The sequence below is a fragment of the Microtus oregoni genome, unplaced genomic scaffold (genome assembly GCF_018167655.1).
Source record: "Microtus oregoni isolate MIOR12 unplaced genomic scaffold, Mior012 000022F_ref0000154, whole genome shotgun sequence".
Taxonomy (NCBI): Eukaryota; Metazoa; Chordata; class Mammalia; order Rodentia; family Cricetidae; genus Microtus; species Microtus oregoni.
Window position 1 is genome coordinate 25,901,334 of NW_024543081.1, and position 18,862 is coordinate 25,920,195.

General features: G+C 42.0%; 1 protein-coding gene across 1 annotated transcript in view; it reads left to right on the plus strand.

Moving 5' to 3' along the window:
• The first annotated feature begins 309 nt into the window (after positions 1-309).
• Oc90 (otoconin 90) overlaps positions 310-18,862 on the plus strand; it is a 46,142-nt gene continuing 27,589 nt past the window's right edge. Inside the window, exons 1-4 of the mRNA XM_041672592.1 lie at positions 310-413; positions 3,899-3,991; positions 10,184-10,246; positions 11,129-11,185. Of these exons, the coding sequence (XP_041528526.1) occupies positions 3,946-3,991; positions 10,184-10,246; positions 11,129-11,185 (166 nt within the window). The 5' untranslated portion in view covers positions 310-413; positions 3,899-3,945. The remainder of the gene's footprint in view (positions 414-3,898; positions 3,992-10,183; positions 10,247-11,128; positions 11,186-18,862) is intronic.

Genomic DNA, 18,862 nt, shown 5'->3' on the forward strand with positions numbered 1-18,862 from the left:
CTGCCTTTTTCCTAGCAAGGGAGTCTGTGACTTTCAATATTTTTCATCCTCTAGAGTTTTTCCCTTGTGACCCTTAGACATAATCAGGGAGCCTGTGAGACATGGCAGTGGGGTGGGGTGTGTGGAACAGGGCAGCCATTGTCCTTTAATTAGAGCTTGGGTCTCCCCGTGGGGATCAAGACGGGACTGTTTAATATGGAGCCTTCACCTGTGCCAAGATATAGCATTATGATACCTCCTCCCTCTGATACAGCTCACCTGCCAGAGTGCATGAAAAACTCTTGGTGCGAGTGGGGGGGGGGTGCTCACATGACTAGGGGTCTTTGCCTGGGCTATAAAAGACTGTTCCCATTTGCTCAAAGCCAAGCATCCTTGGATCGTTCGATAGTTGTTGAGTGAAGCTTCACTTCACGGTAGGTACCTACTTCTTGTGATGGTGTAAAGGGATAGAGAGAAAGGAAGAGACGGGGGAGGATGGGGAGGCAGGGTCAGGGAGATGGGAGAAATAGATAGAGGAAGACAGGGAGAATGAGTAGAAGAAGGACGAGAAGGGAAGAGGAAAGAAAAGAGAACTAGACGGAGGCTTAAGTGGGTGGATGAAAAGGAGAAATAAAGGAAGGGGGAAAAGAGTGGAAAGGGAAGAAGGGCTGGGCATTTAGTGCTGTGTGAGTTCTGGATGTTATAGAAATACCAAAGGCACTCTGGGTGCTTGTAGGAGGAGACACAGTGTCAAGTGGGCAGCACTTGCTAAAATGCTCTTGGAAATCTCCCGCCCCACCTCCCTACCACACACCTCACTCCAGCAAGGGTCCCACAAGCCTGTGGGTCAACAACTGCACAGGGAAACTCATGTGGGTGGGTGGTCCTGAGCACGGAGCTCCAGCCTCATGGTTTATAACAAGACCCTCCTAGGTCAACTTCATGAATCCCATAAGAATCCATGCATAGGAGAATGAGCGCCATCTGTCCAGCCACAGAACCTGACTACTTCTAGCCCAGTCAGCATGATGTGGCTCCAAGAGACAGTCTAGTGGCCAGGGGTTAGCTGTCAGGAGGTAGCCTTGTAAGCAGGATTATCTGGTCAATGCCTGCCAAGAGCAACCTTGAGGTACAAGACCGGCCTCCTGACTGAATTGTAGCAATAATCAGGAGGCTGCTTATGTATTTTGGATCATGTGCCTGGCCAGGGAGCTGAGTAAAGGTAATATCCACAAAGCAAAGACTTTGGTTAGATTGGTCAGTGGTCTAAAACACAGACACTCGCAGTCGTGTTGCATCCCCTGTGCCTGTGCCTCTTTTAAAAGCAATTCAGTAAGTTAAGACCTAACTGAGCCTCTGACTTTGTCAAAAAAAAAGACATTTTTTTTTTTTTTGGTCTTAGGGTTTAGTTTTTTGACAGTGTGTGGAGCACCTGACATAATCATCCAGTAAATGCAAGAAATAAGATCCTTAAGTTTACAACCTAATTAAAACTTTGTATAGGAAATGCATAAGGTTTTATAAATATAAATATACATGTATTCGCCACCTTATCAATTTTCAAAGGACAGCTGTGTGAAGCAATTTTTTTTTGTTTTTGTATCATCTTCTCCACTGTCCACTTCCAGGATTTTTTTTTAATTCCCCACTGAAACTCTACAAAACGACCCCTCCCCCTTGCCGGTCCCACTCTCCTCTCTGATAACTTCTTTCTTAATCCAGAATAATGGTGGAGTCCTGCTTATGGTCAGGTGCTTTTCTCATTTGCATTCCCATAAATACATCCTAGGTACTAGAACCTAGTGGTTCTCAACCTTCCTAATACTGCAACCCTTTAGTACAGTTCCTCATGTTGTGGTGACCCCTCCAACCACAAAATGAATGTTGTTGCTATTTCATAACTGTAATTTTACTACTGTTATGGCTCGTAAATATCTCTGTGTTGCAATGGTCTTAGGCAGTCCCATGAAAGGGTCATTTAACCCCAAAGGAGTCGCAATCTGCAGGTTGATAAGTGCTATCCTAGGAGGAAGTAGTCAAGTGGCCTTCATCCTATGTAGACTGAGCTAATGGCCAGCAGGGGAAGTACACTCCTGAGACCTGGGTCAGAGGTTTTAACTAGACCCTCAACTGTATTTCCAAAAGAGGGGCTCCCATACAAACAGGACAGAGATCAGGGTGAGCCTTCTGCGGCAGGGCAGTCCACTGCTGCAATCTCAATTGCTGGTGCCACGGAGCTGCTCAGGTTCTTCAGTTATCACAGCCTGAGGGTAGAGGGCTAACTCACTTGGGCCCCCGCAGGAGCTACCCGGCAGGCTCTACCACTGTAACAGTGTTGGCTAGGAGTCAGGTACATGGGGAAGTGGGACCTTTGTACCATAATTCGTCAGCCTCCAAGCTTCAAAGGCTTCATCGTGAAGCATGCAATTAGACTAGATGATGCCCATGCATGGTCTTTCCAAGTCCCCATTACAGTCTTCTCTCCTGGGTAATGGGAACGGTAACCATCAGATGCCATACGCGCTAGAACGATGACTGGATTGGCAAGGGTCTGGTGGCCTCTTTCTTGTGAGTCTGACTTAATAGGGGGCCTCCAGGCCCCCAGGAAAGGCATTTCCTGCACACTAGTGTAGGTCCTAGCACTTAGCACAATTCTTTGGGAGACTTGTCTCCCAATTCATTTCAATATGGCTTCAGCATGAAAAGGGAGAGGCAGTCAGAGCTGCGTCTACAGAGCTTGTCTGATGTTGAGAGCTCATCTGTTCTAAATGATTGCAGGTAGAGCATTGTGCTGAAGGAAAATCACACGACAGCTTAGTCCGATCAGGATTTTCTTTCATTCAAAACACATTCATTTTGCAGCCACAAGGGGCCATGCTAGAGGCAGGTTCATAGAACAGTGACCTTAGAGCCCACAAGGTCTTCTCACTCAGGACTCTCTGTACTAAACTGAGTTCCTAGACAGGGTGACTCCAGCATGACAACCGCTAACTTGTGGAGCACCGCCTTTGTAGCAAGAAGAACCCATCATAGAAAGTGCCCCTTCTCCTAGGTTGATGGCTTTGCAGAGGCACACTTGAATCTAGCTTAGTAGTTTAGGGGCTTCAGTATGCCCTGTTGGCCAAGCACCCTTGTGCAATACACAATATCTTCAAACCTATATGTGCTACTGGGATAGTCTGGATCATGCTGTATCATTGTTCATACAATGCCCTGAAATCAGGATCTAAAACAGAATAAGCACAAGTCAACCAATCATTTTCCACTGCTTAGGGAATTATAATTAGGGAGAAAAGTATTTCAAAATCCCTCTGGTCTCCTTTCTCCTGTTAACATACTGTTGTTGGGCATTAGAGTGCCTATTCAAGTCAAATACTTGGCGATCTGAACACAAGAAAATGTGATGGGATTCCAGGACTCTTGTTTCTACCTTATTCCTTTGTCCCTAGAGCAACCCCTGAGGATATCCACTGATATCCTAGGACTGCAACCAGATAATCCAAGTGCTCAAAAACTAAGGACGAAAGGAGCTGCTCCAGGAGAGGACCATTTGTTGGCACGCAGCGCCCCCATGTGGTCCCCTGGTTTATTTATCTCTGGAGTGGTGTTGGTAGGGTTCAAACCCACCTCCCTCCCTCATGCTATGTCTTCAGTAAATTATGTGGAATAAATGCATGAAGGAACATGCCATGTCTTTGGGGAGAACACAGCTAACTTTCCATGTTACTGCTGGGTAAGCTGAGTTTCCATGAGGGAACACTGGCTCTTCATGTCAAAATTGCTAATTAGTATTGAAGCTGGGACAGAAATACTTTCAGAATTTGGTCCTCTGGCACAAAGGGGGTGAGAAGCTTTCGGTGGGTCTTATACAGTATTTTTTAACAGCATCCTTGTCATGTTCTGCTGGCCTCTCTCCCAGGGAGCTGCTCTAGTCTACACCCATACCTTGTCCTTTGCTCTTCCACAATGATCACGCTGCTCACGGTTTGTATGCTGCTGGTCCCCTGTGTTGGTGAGTAACGTTACTGGTGCATTATTTCCAGCTTAGCATTTGATGACGTCACACAGATGCAGAAAAGCTTTGTCAGCATCTACCTGTCTTGCATATTCGTTCCTCTTTATCCCTGTGCCTAATGAGTGATGGAGCTTGAACATCAATATTAAGTTACAGCATTAATATTAACTATTAAAAACCCTGTTCATAAAGTCCTAGCACAGAGGAGAGAGAGTTGGCATTAAGTCCCACCCTTAACCAAAAAGCTGTTTGCAACTGATTTTTTTCCAGAAGAAAAAAAAAACAGTTTTCTCCAATTTAGTGTTACCAAGCATGTCAGCCACTCCAGGGCAGGGCCCATGCCCAGTAGTAGCTAGCCAATGCAAAGCAGGTTCCATGTTTTTATATGTGCTTTTTGTTTTCTTTTTTTTTTCTCAGATTTTTTCTTAATGGCTTTTTCACATGTTTGTTTTTCCCTTTGTTTTTCTGTTTTATGTTCTTTTTTTTTTTTGAGAGAGAAACAACATGGAGTTGGTGGGTAGGGATGTGGGGAGGGTCTGGAGGGAAGGAAAATATGATAAAAAAAATATTATATGTAGAAAAACCTAATTAAAAAAGAAAACTCTGTCCAGGACTTAGAAGTTTAGAAGGGGGTGCAGAACGGAGGAGAGATGGGCTCAATGCGAGCATCTTATTGGCAAGATCCCTCCATCTGGGAATGCAGGTTTTTCTCCTTGGATGGTGAGCTACCGTACACCACACCCCTCCCAGTTGCTAACTCCTTGGGGGCACATTGGCCTTCTCAACACAGACAACATTCTTTTCACCTCAGTGGGCATAGGCACCACCGAGAGCCAACACTTCCAACCTTACACACCATCTAAATGGAAGACACTCAAACTTTGCTCATTCACACATGCGAACACATTACTTTCCTTCCTCCACGGTATCTCCTATCATTCACTAATCTGGGCTCCTTGCTCTTTATTCCTCATCTTCTCATGTTCAGAGACACACCCAACCTATACACTGCCTCTTAGAGACCCCTCAGGCATCTCTTCAAACAGCAGAGACAGTGTTGATCATGTGTGTCGTTTATGTGGCCAAGACCCGAGATAGCAGACGGAACACATAAGCTTGCATCTGGTGCAGAAGCATAAAAGTTAGGAATGGCAAGCTAGCATTTGAGAGGGGACTCCGGCTCCTCACCCGAACACAGGCCTTCCCTCTGGAACAGAACTGGCCAGCTGTTCACTCACCAGCCTCCCTCCATATGCTTTGCCAGATCAAATATTCTTGTCAGGATTCGACTTTCCTCATATTTTTTTAAAATGTAATTTTTTTATTGATTTCTTTGGAAATTTCACATCATACACCCCAATCCCATTCATTTCCCAGTCCCTCTGTGTCTGCTCTTTACCCTTGTAACACCCCCAAAGGAAACTTAAAAAGAAAGAATAAAAATTTAAGAATACAAATAAGAATATTAAACAAACAAAAACAAACAAACCAACAACAAAATAAAAAGAGAGAAACAACAACAACAACAAAAAAAACTCTGTCATTCCCTCCTCTTCATTCACTTCCTGGTTTTTAAAAACTTATTCTGTTTGTTAGCTAATACTTCCTTCTTTCTAGGGAGCAAATTTCTTTTTGCTCAAAGACAGTTCATTTGTGTGCACCATTTATATACTTTCCCTATAAAACTGTAACCAAGAAATATCTTCTGTCATTCTTGCTTTCCTTTTCCTTCTTCTTTGACACTACATTTCAATAATAAAGTGAAAACTGATAGATCTATTATGAGGAATCATTTGATTAATATTTTTGCTTTACCCTAGGAGATTTTTACTCTCAAACACAATACTTGACTTTGAAAACAATATGGTCATAGTAACTCAAAATGCCAATGCACAAATTTGTGTGTGGGTGTGTGGATTTGAATGTGTTCTATCCAGAATCCTAGTTTTATAGGGTCTGGCCACCACTGAGATATCCAACCAGCTTGCTGGATCTTGAAGGGCAAAGGGACTTTTCAGAGGCTTCTGCCTAGAGAATTGAGAGATATGTATGTCTCCTGAGAAACAGAACCTAAGGCCTTACCAAGGGCCCAAATGTTTCTTCAGAAGAAATGCCCACATGGAGTGGAGCAGCAAGCAGGGAAGGCCAGCTCTGCAGTGAAGAAGAGTGGGGAGCAGTGCATATATTCTGGGCAGCAGCTTGGTCTGAAGAGACTCTGGCAGTGCCATCTAGGTGGAGTCCACCTAAGGAGTCCTGTGTCCCGGGGAACGTGGCCTTCACATTCTCAGGCTGGAAGAAGCTATACGGAGTGTGAGGGATGAGGAGGAATGGGGAGAGCAAATACCACAGGACCCTCAAGAACCTGAGCTGCCTCTTTCCAAGAGATACCATCTGTGTCTGCCCCTGAGGTCACTGAAGTAAAATTTCAAAGCAGCTTATTTTTCCGTGTTAGTTTTCCATTACTGTGGAAAAGTACCTGAGGAAAACTGATTTAAGGTATAGATTGGAGGGCTGGAGAGACAGCTCTGTGGTTAAGAGCACTGGTCGCTCTTCTGATACAGTGATTCACAACCGTCTGTAACTCCAGCTCCAGAGAATCCAGTTGCCCTCTCTGATCTTCGTGGGCTCTACGCATATGCAGTGCATATAAAGGCAAATATTTACATAGGAAAAATAAACCTTTCTTCTAGAAAAAGTTCTCTATTCCCTCCCCCAAATAAAGAGCCACCAGCTAGGCAGTGGTGGCACACACTTTAATCACAGCACTTGGGAGGCAGAAACAGGTGGATCTCTGTGTTCAAGGACAGCCAGGGCTACTCAGAGAAACTGTCTTAAAAAAAATCCATTAAATGTGTGGTTCAGTTGTTGTATATTCATTCATTCATTCATTCATTCATTCATTCAACAACAAATATACTGGGGCCTGTGTGTTCTCCTCACATACATAACATCGATCACACAGATATGTGTGTTTATATTTAAATGCTTTATATATTCAATATATCTTTGAATATATGTACTTGGGGGAGTAGAGAACTTTTTAAAAAGATATACAAATATATGTATATGGTATGCCATATACATATTTTTTCATTCCCTAAGCTATTGACGCTTTACAAGTTTGTATTCTAGAGATTGCAAAACACATTATTTTAAATTTGAACCAGTAGTCTAAGATTGGAATGTTTTCTTATACAAAGAGTTCAAATTGGCAGCAAAATTTGATTTTATGTATATAATGATATATGATTGTACGTGTTTTCAATAAGTCCCTAGGGTACTGCAGAAATAGTTGTCATAAATAGATTATTGCAACATGGAGGGGATACACAACGAGGGAAGGTTTTCCGTGTAAGCTGTTACCCAGTCCAGGTTAGGATTCAGTCAGGCTTTGTGAATTTCAAGTTTAAATATAAAGCAAGACAAGGACAACCAACCCAGAACAGGGAGCTCAAGTCCAGATACAGCATAAGCTAAGGTAAGTAGCACATGACCTTTGGTGCCTCAGCACTGCAGGGGAATAAAGGGTACAGCAGGGCATGATGGGACAGGGGACAGATCAAGAGAAACTTTGTGTTCTGGATCAGCGTTGCCTCATTGCCCAGCTTCATGTGTATTGTCTATAAAGTGGTAATGACGGCATGCAGTCTGCAGCCCTGGGGAAACAGACAACACAATATAAACCACGGCATCGTCTCTAATCCTGACAGGACCGCTCTTGCTCAGCTCCCCTGAATCAGCATTGATTGTGTTCTGCCTCTAATCTACTCCCTTTGTCCTCCCTCCTACCCCCATCCCCAACACCTGCCCCTATCTCTAACTGCACTTCCTTCATGATCTAAATCAGTGTCTAGGACAAATAGTCTAACATCTAGGAGGGTTTTTAAAGTTGGTGGCGCAATTGTGTGGGTGTCAAGATCCTTAAAGCTACGTGGGTGGGCTGGAGGAGGGTCACAAACCTGACGAACCTGTCTGGGAAGTAGCTATTTCCTGCTCCCTGGGGAGGAAGGCCTCTCTACTTGCACAGAAGACACAGGAAAGATGTCAGCAATTGTCTGTTGTCAGCGCTCCACAGTCTCGGCAGGAGTGAGCAGCAGGTTTGGCAGTTGTGCCAAATGCTTCTGTGCTGAGGAATTTGCTCAAGGTCCAGGAGGAGGACTTTAATGGAAAGGAAGCCCTGAGCATCTCTCCTGCCCCTCAAGTCTGTGTTATGCAGGGTCCTGCCCACGCCCAAACGCCATCAGTCCTGGACAGGAAGGAATCTGCTCTCCATGGAAACCACTCATCCAGTCTAGAAGACAGATACTCTGCTGGTGCCTATAGCTCCCAGACATGCACACGTGCAGTCCGCTCACAGCCCCATCAGCAGGTGTCATCAAAGGAACAGGCAAAAAATTGAGGTCAATGACCTTTGATCTGGAAAAGTCCATGGAAATTCTCTAACTCCCGTTCTGTCCTTAAAAAGGAAAAATAGGCAGGCTAGGGAGGGTAAAATGTGTCTAAAGCCACAGGACTGCTGACTCAGAACAAACACCAGTCACCTTCTCAGCCAGGCTTTTAAGACTCGAAATTAGAAGACAACAGAATCAGCAGCCCTCAAATCTTGGTCAAGGGTTATCAGGAGAAGAGGGCCAGTTGGGCATGGTGGTTCCCCGCTATACAAAAGGAATGCTGAAAGAGAGGCATTGTGGGCACAATTTAGGCAATCTTGAAAGAAAAGGGGTAGGAAGGGCAGGACTGGGGATGTAGCTTAGTGGTGTAGTAGCTTTTCAGAGGTGAGAGGGTTTGATCTGCAGCACTGCCAGAGAGGAGAGAGAGAGAGAGAGAGAGAGAGAGAGACTTGCTCTTTTGTTGGTGTGTGTTTACACACACACACACACACAGAGTCCTACTAGCTGGGTACAGTTGTCATTCAATGGGATACTGCTTAAACATCTTATATGCGCAAGATAATCCCCTCTATGCACCTAACACATCCCAAATCCCAGCACCAATTATGTAAGGTTGGGAAGTCTAGGAAGCCGTTTCTGATCCAATCAGGGGTCCAAACAAGAATCAAGCAAAGGGTCAGCCAGGGCATCCCCTGAAAGGGTCAGCCAGGGTATCCCCTGAACAGACTGAATCTCCCATGCTTCTCTGAGGATTGAGTCTTACAGCTTTCAGACAAATGGGGTTTCCAAACAGTGACAAACTGGCAGGCATAACTGCATCACTGTCAACTTGAAGAAAGACAAAGATGTGACAGACACTAAAGAGATGGCTCGTAAGTTAAAAGTGTATGAAATCTTTAATGAATAATGAATATTGAAATATGGAGAAAGAGAATATAGTGCTCGTGCAGAGGACCTGAATTCTGCTCTCTGTTCTCAATACCTACATCTGCTGCTTCACAATTATCTGTAACTCCAACTCCAGGGCATCTGATGCCTCCTGGTTCTGTGGGCACCTGTACTCATTTGCATATAGCCCCATCAGGTAACTCATATGCTTTATATCTCTGAGGGAAAATTGGAACAGGAACTTTCAGAAGATGGGTCTGTGGCCAATCACACTCCAGCTTTCTGATCTAGGTTCTTCACGTTTCTTCCATGTTGGGATGCATAAGATGGTGCCCACTTCATACTGTTATACCTCTAGGTAGCATGGTTCAAGGTAAGGCTTTGATGTGATGTCTTCAAAATCAGCTGAAAACTGGGCCAGTCTTACATCAGATTAGTTTGATCAAAATGTTTGCTGTCTCTGTACCAAAGAAATTTGGATACTAATAGTCAGGGGACAGCCTGGTCCTAATTATGAGATCCTTGGGAGCTGATGTCTCTTCCATGCCTCCACGTCTTTCTGCTGAATTCTTTATCTCAAGAATTCTCAAAACAACTATCAGTCTAAATAATACTGTAGCCTATCATGTAGGACAATTAACCAATGACCAGGTCTCTTCCTTCCTTATCAGAATGCCACTGCTAAGGAAAATCACTAGAAAACACCAGGGGTAGCCATGACACCTCTTTATTTCCTGAGATCCACCTAGGTTGAGTGCAGCACCTGTATTATAAAACCTGTGTGGGATTGAATTTGGGGGTATCCTCATTGTCTTCCTAATTGATAACCTCCTCAGCCTTAGCCCAGGGAGAAGCAAAGCAATGGATGCTTGTGCTAACTTTGTTCTCTTTATCTCTGACTTACTTGCAGGGGGCCATGCTCTGGACACCCCAAATCCCCAGGAATTCCCTCCAGGACTGTCGAAAAATATCAGTAAGAATCTTTTGACCTTTGCCCAGAATCTAAGTAAAAAAAAAAAAAAAAAAAAAAAAAAAAGTTGTTTAGGATATTGGCAGAGAAAACCCTTCTGAACATAGAACATACCCTAGCATCCTAACTGCTTTAGCATCTGCAGGGAGTCACACAGGTGGTACCCCAAAGCATCTCTCCAGCCTCTCTCCTGATGTCTTTTGCTCTAGCCATCTCTCACTTGAGCCGGGTTTCAGTGGAAACAAGGAACCAGGAAAGAAAGTAAATGTGCTAGCGCTGAGGGTTAATGTGGGGGCTAAATCTTAGCGTTAAGACACAGTGCTTGTGTGTGACAAATAATGAAAAAAGTGGCCTTGGATTTGAAAGAGAATAAGGAAGGAGGAGAGGGAAGAGAGCAATTATGTAATTAGAATCTCAAAAAAGAAAACTAGCTTAAAAATGCTCTCTAGGCTTCCTAGTAAGAAAGAGACGAAAGACACATCGCAGAGTTCTGGTCCAGTGATTGTTCTGTGGGGAAGAGAACACTGGGTCCCTGTCACTGAGATAACTCTCAGTACATTTCCCTGCTGGGCACCCTAGATAGTATGTCCACAGGCACAGTGACTCAGTGCCATGCATTTCTCCTCCATAGCGCCTCTCAGTTTAAACATGCTGTACCACCCAGAAGTCATTGCTCTTTGTTTTTAATAACTGAACAATGTTGCCTAGGAATATTGCTCAGCTTTCATCTGTATTGGTTTCCATGGTAACCGCTGTTGCCAGACAGTTAGCTTAAGGTCAAATTTGTTCTTAGAAGAAGATAAAAGGTTTGCCATCTCTGGATAGGAAGAGAAACAGAGGCCAAACCAGGACTCCTTAATTCATGTTTGTCTTCCCTCCATTTAGATATCACGTTTTTCAATGGGGTGTTTAAAAATGTGGAAAGTGTGGCTGAAATTTTTGGTAAGTGAAATTTGAAATTGTCGTTGTACTTCCCTTTGGGTCACCAACCAACTCTCAAATAAAGACATGGAGACTTATTATTAATTATGACTGTTCGGCCTTAGCTTAGGCATGTCCCACTAGCCCCTTTAACTTAGTTTATTTATTTATTTATCTACATTTTGTTTGTCTTCGGGCTTTTTATCTTTCTTTCATTCTGTATTTACTACCTCCCTACTTCCTCTTTGTCTGGTTGGCTGGCCCCTGGAATCTCCCTGGTGTTTCTTTTTCTTTCTTTCTTTCTTTCTTTCTTTCTTTCTTTCTTTTTTTTATTGAGAAAAGGAAAAAAAAATTCCCCCCTCTTCCCAGCCTCCCATTTCCCTCCCCCTCCTCCCACCCTTCTCCCCTCCCCCCACTCCTCTCCCCCTCCCTCTCCAGTCCAAAGAGCAGTCAGGGTTCCCTGCCCTGTGGAAAGTCCAAGGTCCTCCCCCCTCCGTCCATGTCTAGGAAGGTGAACATCCAAACTGGCTAGGCTCCCACAAAGCCAGAACATGAAGTAGGATCAAAACTCTGTGCCATTGTCCTTGGCTTCTCATCAGCCCTCATTGTTCGCCATGTTCAGAGAGTCCGGTTTTATCCCATGGTTTTTCAGTCATAGTCCAGCTGGCCTTGCTGAGCTCCCAATAGATCAGCCCCACGGTCTCAGTGGGTGGGTGTAACGGCGTAAATGAATGCAGACAGAGTGTAAAAATATATATATAGCTTTAATGTAGAAATAGACTTACAGAACCACCGTTCCCACGGAGACCAGGAAAGCAGAAGCGAGCGCTTGGAGCTTGCTCGCCAAATTTATAGGCAGACATTAGCCCGAGGCGAACACGCCCCTTAAGGTGCAGGACTTATCCCTACATCTCCCCTTTTTGTCTAAATAAGACAGAACTAAACCAAATACAACTACATACAATAACAACAAATAATAAATACAACAAACAATATTGAGAACAAAAGCTTTGCTAAACATTCTATCTCAAGAAGTCCAAATAATGTAAAGAGTAACTACAATTATATAATCTTCAACTCAGTCAAAGATCTGAGAAGGGAATAAACACTACTCAACAAACGAGATATATCCAAAATGTGCAACAATTGACAGAGACAACTGACTACCTGGGCAATCACCCAAAGTCTCGCTTGCAACGTTGAGTCAACCAATTTTGGCTAAGGCCTAACATAACTGACATACCATTATTAAAGGCAAGGAACTTTTCAAAACTATCTTACCCTGTCTTGGCAGGATATGACAGTCCTGTTTTATTCATTGATGCACGCTCTGTATCTGTGTCAGTGGTTGAGGTATGGGCATTTCTTTGCCCAAAGGCCAGTTCTGCCAAATAGAAAGGCTCCAGATGGAGTGTTTTTGGTGCTCAACATTCTCTCGGGAATAGAGTGGTGTTGCCAGGAGCAATTGTATCTCACTATCACGAAACTCTGAGTTAGATTAAAGGCCATTTTCTACAGCTCTTTGAAGAGGTTGAAGATTATCTATCTATACTGAGTATAATCTCTATATATCTAAAGAACCTGATTAGTCTAATTATAAATGACAAACTTAGATGACAATTAGTCTATATAATTCTCAATATCTATCTAACTTAAAGACTAAGACAATAAACGACTGTGAAACAAATGAGGACAATGACCTCCAAATATAAACAATGTACATTGCAGTAGGTAAATATATATCAATACACAAATATTATATAAGTATCTTAATCAGAGGTAGAAATGTACACTGCAATATGGTAAATATATACAATATATATATCAATACAATATATGTCAATACATAAAAATGTTTTAAACAGAGGTAGAAACATGCATGCGTACAATAGTCCATATAATTTAACTTTGTTTCATTATACAAGAATTGATACCAATATATTTGTCTAAAAGCAGTAACTCACAATTATAAATCTATTATCCCATCATTCCCTCTTTTTTTTTTCAAAATGATCCTTGAGCTTATAAAATTCCTCTCCCAACCCTCAATCATATACTAATTATAATCAACCCCTAAATGATGTCCCTAAACCCAAGGGCAAACTTTACTGGGAGAGGGGACGTCGTTCTCTAGAATTACTTCCAGCTGTCATAGGGGCGACGTTCTTTCTGGGGGATCCTGTGAAAGTAAAATGATGGTTAAATTTCAAGATAATGTCTTTTAAAATTGCAAATAGTCTCTGAGTATTTTCGTGCAGGTCTGGCCAAAATGTTGTATAAGATGTGCACCATTTCAGCTAACCAAGTTGGAACTGTCTTGTGCAGCTGGTACCAAAAGCAGGTCTTGTAGTAGCGCTATCAGTATCATGACGTCATATCAACCAGGTGGAGTTGTTGTTATGGGGCCCCATCTTCTTCCTGGAAACTTCAAATGTCACTTCAGGAAAAACTCATTGATCATTATGAAAAACTTAAACATTAATCATATAGACATATATATATATATTCAATGAAAGACATGATAGATATATTCAATGAAAAGTATGATAGATATGAAGAGAAGCAAAGATGTTTTCTAAACTCATATTTCTTTCTGTCCCATATCATGGCTCTTGACATGAGACAGAAACTCCAGAAACTCTGGGTTTTTCTCTTACTAACAGGCTTGGAATTGGAGAGGGACTGAGCCAGAGTCCAACTTCAAAACCAGCTTTATAAATTTAGAAATATGGTTTAATATTACTTACACAACCCATTCAGTTGTCTTGATATTTCCTATTGGGCAGGTATTTTTCCATCTGTCAGTATCCAAACATCCAGGGTCCCTTGAATTTCTCAAAGATGAGTGTTTTCCTGTGGAGATAAGAACAGAACCCTGCCCCCATTCTATATGTTTTTCTTACCACCTGTATGAATATCATCGTTGTGGATGAGTTGTCATTTCTCCTTTCCAAGAGGTTTCTCCTCTTCAAATCGAAACTTTATTAATTTTGATGGTATCCACAATTTTTCTTCTCCTGTGGAAACAAGAGCAAAACCCCTTCCCCAACGTAGCACATCTCCTGGCTTCCACTGAGAGGTCAGCACATCTTTGAAATAAATCGGTTGATTTAGTTCAGCAGACTTTTCCATTATCCAATGTCTTTCTGCTGCTGTCGTTCCTTTCTCATTAGCGTTAAGAAAATTCAAGGTTAATAAAGCATTATGTAATCTATTTCTGGGGGTATTTTCAGTCCCTTTCTGTTTGTTCAGCATATCCTTTATAGTACGATTTGATCTTTCTATAACTGCCTGACCTGTAGGATTATTTGGTATACCTGTAATGTGTTTTATATTATAATATTCAAAAAAGCGTTTCATTTTCTTAGATACATATGCTGGACCATTATCTGTCTTTATTTGCGCAGGTATACCCATGATGGCCATAACTTCCAATAAATGTGTGATTACTGAATCAGCCTTTTCTGAGCTCAGGGCAGTAGCCCATTGAAAACCTGAATACGTGTCTATGGTGTGGTGTACATATTTTAATTTGCCAAATTCTGCAAAGTGGAACACATCCATCTGCCAGATTTCATTCCTTTGGGTGCCCTTTGGATTAGCCCCTGCAGGCAGTGGCGTTTGGTTATAGAAAGAGCAAGTAGGGCATTTCTTTACAATCTCCTTAGCTTGTTGCCATGTAATTGAAAACTCTTTCTTCAAACCTTTGCTATTAACATGATGTTTTTTATGAAATTCAGAGGCTTGTAGCACACTACCAATCAATAATTGATCAATTTCTGCATTACCTTGTGCTAGAGGACCTGGCAGACCCGTATGGGATCGGATGTGTGTTATGTACATAGGGCAAAGCCTGTTCCTGATCAAATCTTGAACCTGGAGGAACAATGAGGTTAGTTCAGTATCATCAGGTATAAATTCAGCAGTTTCAATATGTAAAATAACTCTTTCTGCGTATTGTGAATCTGTAACTATATTAATAGGTTCTTTAAAATCCCTTAGCACCATAAGAATGGCATATAATTCCGCCTTCTGGACAGAAGTATACGGACTTTGTTCCACCTTATCCAAGTCTTCTGATTTGTAACCTGCCTTCCCTGATTTATTGGCATCAGTATAGAATGTACGGGCTCCAGTTATTGGAGCATCACGGACGATTCGAGGAAGAATCCAAGAAGTTCTCTTTATGAAGTTAAGCCGCTTGCTTTTTGGATAGTTGTTATTAATGTCTCCCAAAAAATTAGCACAAGCTCTTTGCCATGGTTCATTATCTTCCCATAATTTCTTTAGTTCATCAGCAGTGAAAGGCACTATAATTTCTGCTGGGTCTATGCCTGCTAGTTGACGAAGTCTCAGCTTGCCTTTTATAATTAACTCAGAGACTTTTTCCACATAAGTTTTCAGTTTCTTACTTGGTTTATGTGGTAAAAAGATCCATTCCAAAATAATATCATCTCTCTGCATTAAAATTCCTGTAGGAGAAATTTTTGATGGTAGTATGACGAGAATACAATCGAGCTCTGGATTCACCCTGTCCACATGTGCCTGTTGTAATTTTTCCTCAATCATTGTCAGTTCCTTTTCTGCTTCAGCTGTTAATTCTCTGGGACTGTTTAAATCTTTATCACCATCCAAGGTTTTGTTCAAATGAATTATTAAATCAGGTGTTATTCCAATAGCTGGTCGTAGACTGGAAATGTCTCCTAACAGTCTTTGAAAGTCATTAAGAGTCCGTAGGCGATCTCTCCTAATTTGTGCTTTTTGTGTCTTAATTTTTTGCAAACCTATTTTATAACCTAAATAATTAACAGAATCTCCCTTCTGAATCTTTTCAGGAGCTAATTGCAATCCCCATTTAGGTAAAAGTATCTTTATTTCTTCAAACAGTCTGTTCAAGGTATCCATGTTTGAATCGGATAACAAGATGTCGTCCATGTAATGGTATACTATAGATTTGGGAAATTTCTTGCGTATTATTTGCAATGGTTGGTTCACAAAATATTGGCACAGGGAGGGGATATTTAACATACCCTGGGGGAGAACGGTCCAGTGGTACCTCCTCGAAGGTTGAGAATTGTTATAAGTAGGCACTGTGAAGGCAAATTTTTCTCTATCTTCTTTTTGCAAAGGTATAGTGAAAAAACAATCCTTTAAATCAATAACTATGAGAGGCCATCCTTTTGGTAATAAAGAGGGCAAAGGAATTCCAGATTGCAGAGGGCCCATAGGTTGAATAACCTTGTTGATGGCCCTGAGATCTGTCACCATTCTCCATTTACCTGATTTTTTCTTAACCACAAATACAGGAGAATTCCAAGGGCTGGTAGATTCTTCTATATGTCCAGCATCTAATTGTTCTTGTACCAGCTGTTCTAAAGCCTGTAACTTTTCCTCAGCTAAAGGCCATTGCTTTGTCCATATTGGTTTCTCAGTCAACCATTTTAGAGGCAAGGCTGTTGGTATCTCTGAAGGGACATCAATTGCTTGTTCTTTTACAGCCCGAATGGCCGGTTTTCTCAGTTTGTAATATCTTTTAATATTATTCTCAGAAATATAGGCTCTAGATTTAGCAGGAATGTTAATTTCGGTATTCCATTGTTGTAATAGGTCACGACCCCATAAATTCATTGCAATATTGGCTACATATGGCTTTAATTTTCCTATTTGTCCCTCTGGCCCTATACATTCAACCCATCTCGTGCTCTGCCTTACTCGAGATAGGGTTCCAATTCCCAGGAGCTGAACATTTACATTCTGAAGAGGCCAATACGGATGCCAAGATTCTGGGGTAATGATACTTACATCAGCACCTGTGTCCAGCAGGCCAGTAATAAAAATGCCATTTACACACACTCTCAGTTTAGGTCTTTGATCATTTATAGAAGTTTGCCAAAACACACGTAACTTATCTTTCTGATCATTATTGCTTGTAACAGTAGGCATGGGGCTTCCTAATTGTCCTGATGAGGCACGTTCTCTGCAGAAACTGGATATGACTGAACCATGTTTGCCATGGGGGCCTGTGAGGCCCCCCCTCTCACGTTTCCCGGCTGTATCAGGTTGCCTTGTCTATCTCTTGTAGACCTGCATTCATTCGTCCAATGTCTGCCCTTTCCACATCTTCTACATAAACCTGAAGGCTGAGTCCTCCTATTTCTGTTATTTCTAGAAGATGCATTATTATTATTATTTCTGAAAGATGCATTATTATTATTATTATTATTTCTGAAAATCCGTTGTCTACAATTCCTTTTAATATGACCCATTTTTCCACAATTAAAACATTTGGTATTCTGGTGTCTCCTTTTACCATTGGAAATTGCTTCTTCTACCCATGCTTCAGTGCCATAATCAAATGTATCAACATTGAGTGTATGCAAGACCCATTCTTCCAACGGCGCTGATCTGAGCTTTAAAGGACCCAAAATCCTTTTGCATTCCACATTTGCATTTTCATAAGCCAAAGACTCAATCATTATACGTCTTGCTTCTGGGTCAGATATTCCTATTTGTACAGCCTTAGTTAATCTTTGTAAAAAGTCACTAAAGGGTTCTCTCTGACCCTGTTTAACTCTGACAAATGATTCCATTCTCTGTCCTGGGTCTTGTACCCTGTCCCAAGCCCTTAAGGCTGCTGTAGTACACATGGAGAGTGTGTTTTCATCCAAGTTAGCTTGTTCCTGAGGATCAGAAAAGAGCCCTTCACCTAGAATTTGATCTAGGGAAATGTCAATTCCCTTTGCTTTTTCCTGCTGTTCTAAGAGTCTAGCCTCTTGCCTGAATAAGCATTTCCATTTCAATTGCGGTCCACTCTCGAGTACCGCAGAGCTCAGCTGGAGCCAGTCTGAGGGGGTTGCTCTGCTTGTCGTGGCCCAAGATCTTAGCATCTCTTTAACAAAAGAGGCTTGCATCCCAAAAGTCATGACAGCCTGTTTTATTTCCTTGAGATCATTCATACGCACAGGCTCCCATGTATCCTCCTTGATGACCCTAGGGTTTTTGGAACCAATCACCTTCTCTGTTGTTATTACTGGAAAGGCAGGTAGAGCTGTAGGTAGAGCTTTGTGGAAATTGTCCCGGAGAGACTTACCCACAGATGTAGTTAAAATTTTCCTTTCTACCCTTTGCTCTTCCTCATCAGAATTTAGAAATTCCTCAATCTTTTCAATTCTATTCACCATTGCTTTCTGCAATGTCTGAATCTCCTGTCCAGAATTATGTTCCAAAGCCTTCATTGAGGATTCTAAAATATGAAGTTTGTCCGTTAGAGATAACATCTCATCTTTGGACATAATTTTTATGGCATAAACCGTGCCTTCTTGTATTGACAATCTTTCCGTCAATCTGTCATAAGCTTTAGACAAAATCCGATTGTCACATTCAGCAGTTTTGATTCTCTCAGTTAATGTTTCATTTCCTACAGAAAGGGACTGAATCTTATGGTCCAGATCAGCTGTTCCCTCTTCCATAGTAATGAATTTCTCCTTAACATCAGCCTGAAGAACTTCAACCTGATTCTTGAGAAGATTGTTATCAGCCTGGAGAACTTCAAACTGATTCTCGAAAAGATTGTTATCAGTCTGGAGAACTTCAACCTGATTCTTGAGAAGATTGTTATCAGCCTGAAGAACTTCAAACTGATTCTCGAAAAGATTGTTATCAGTCTGGAGAACTTCAACCTGATTCTTGAGAAGATTG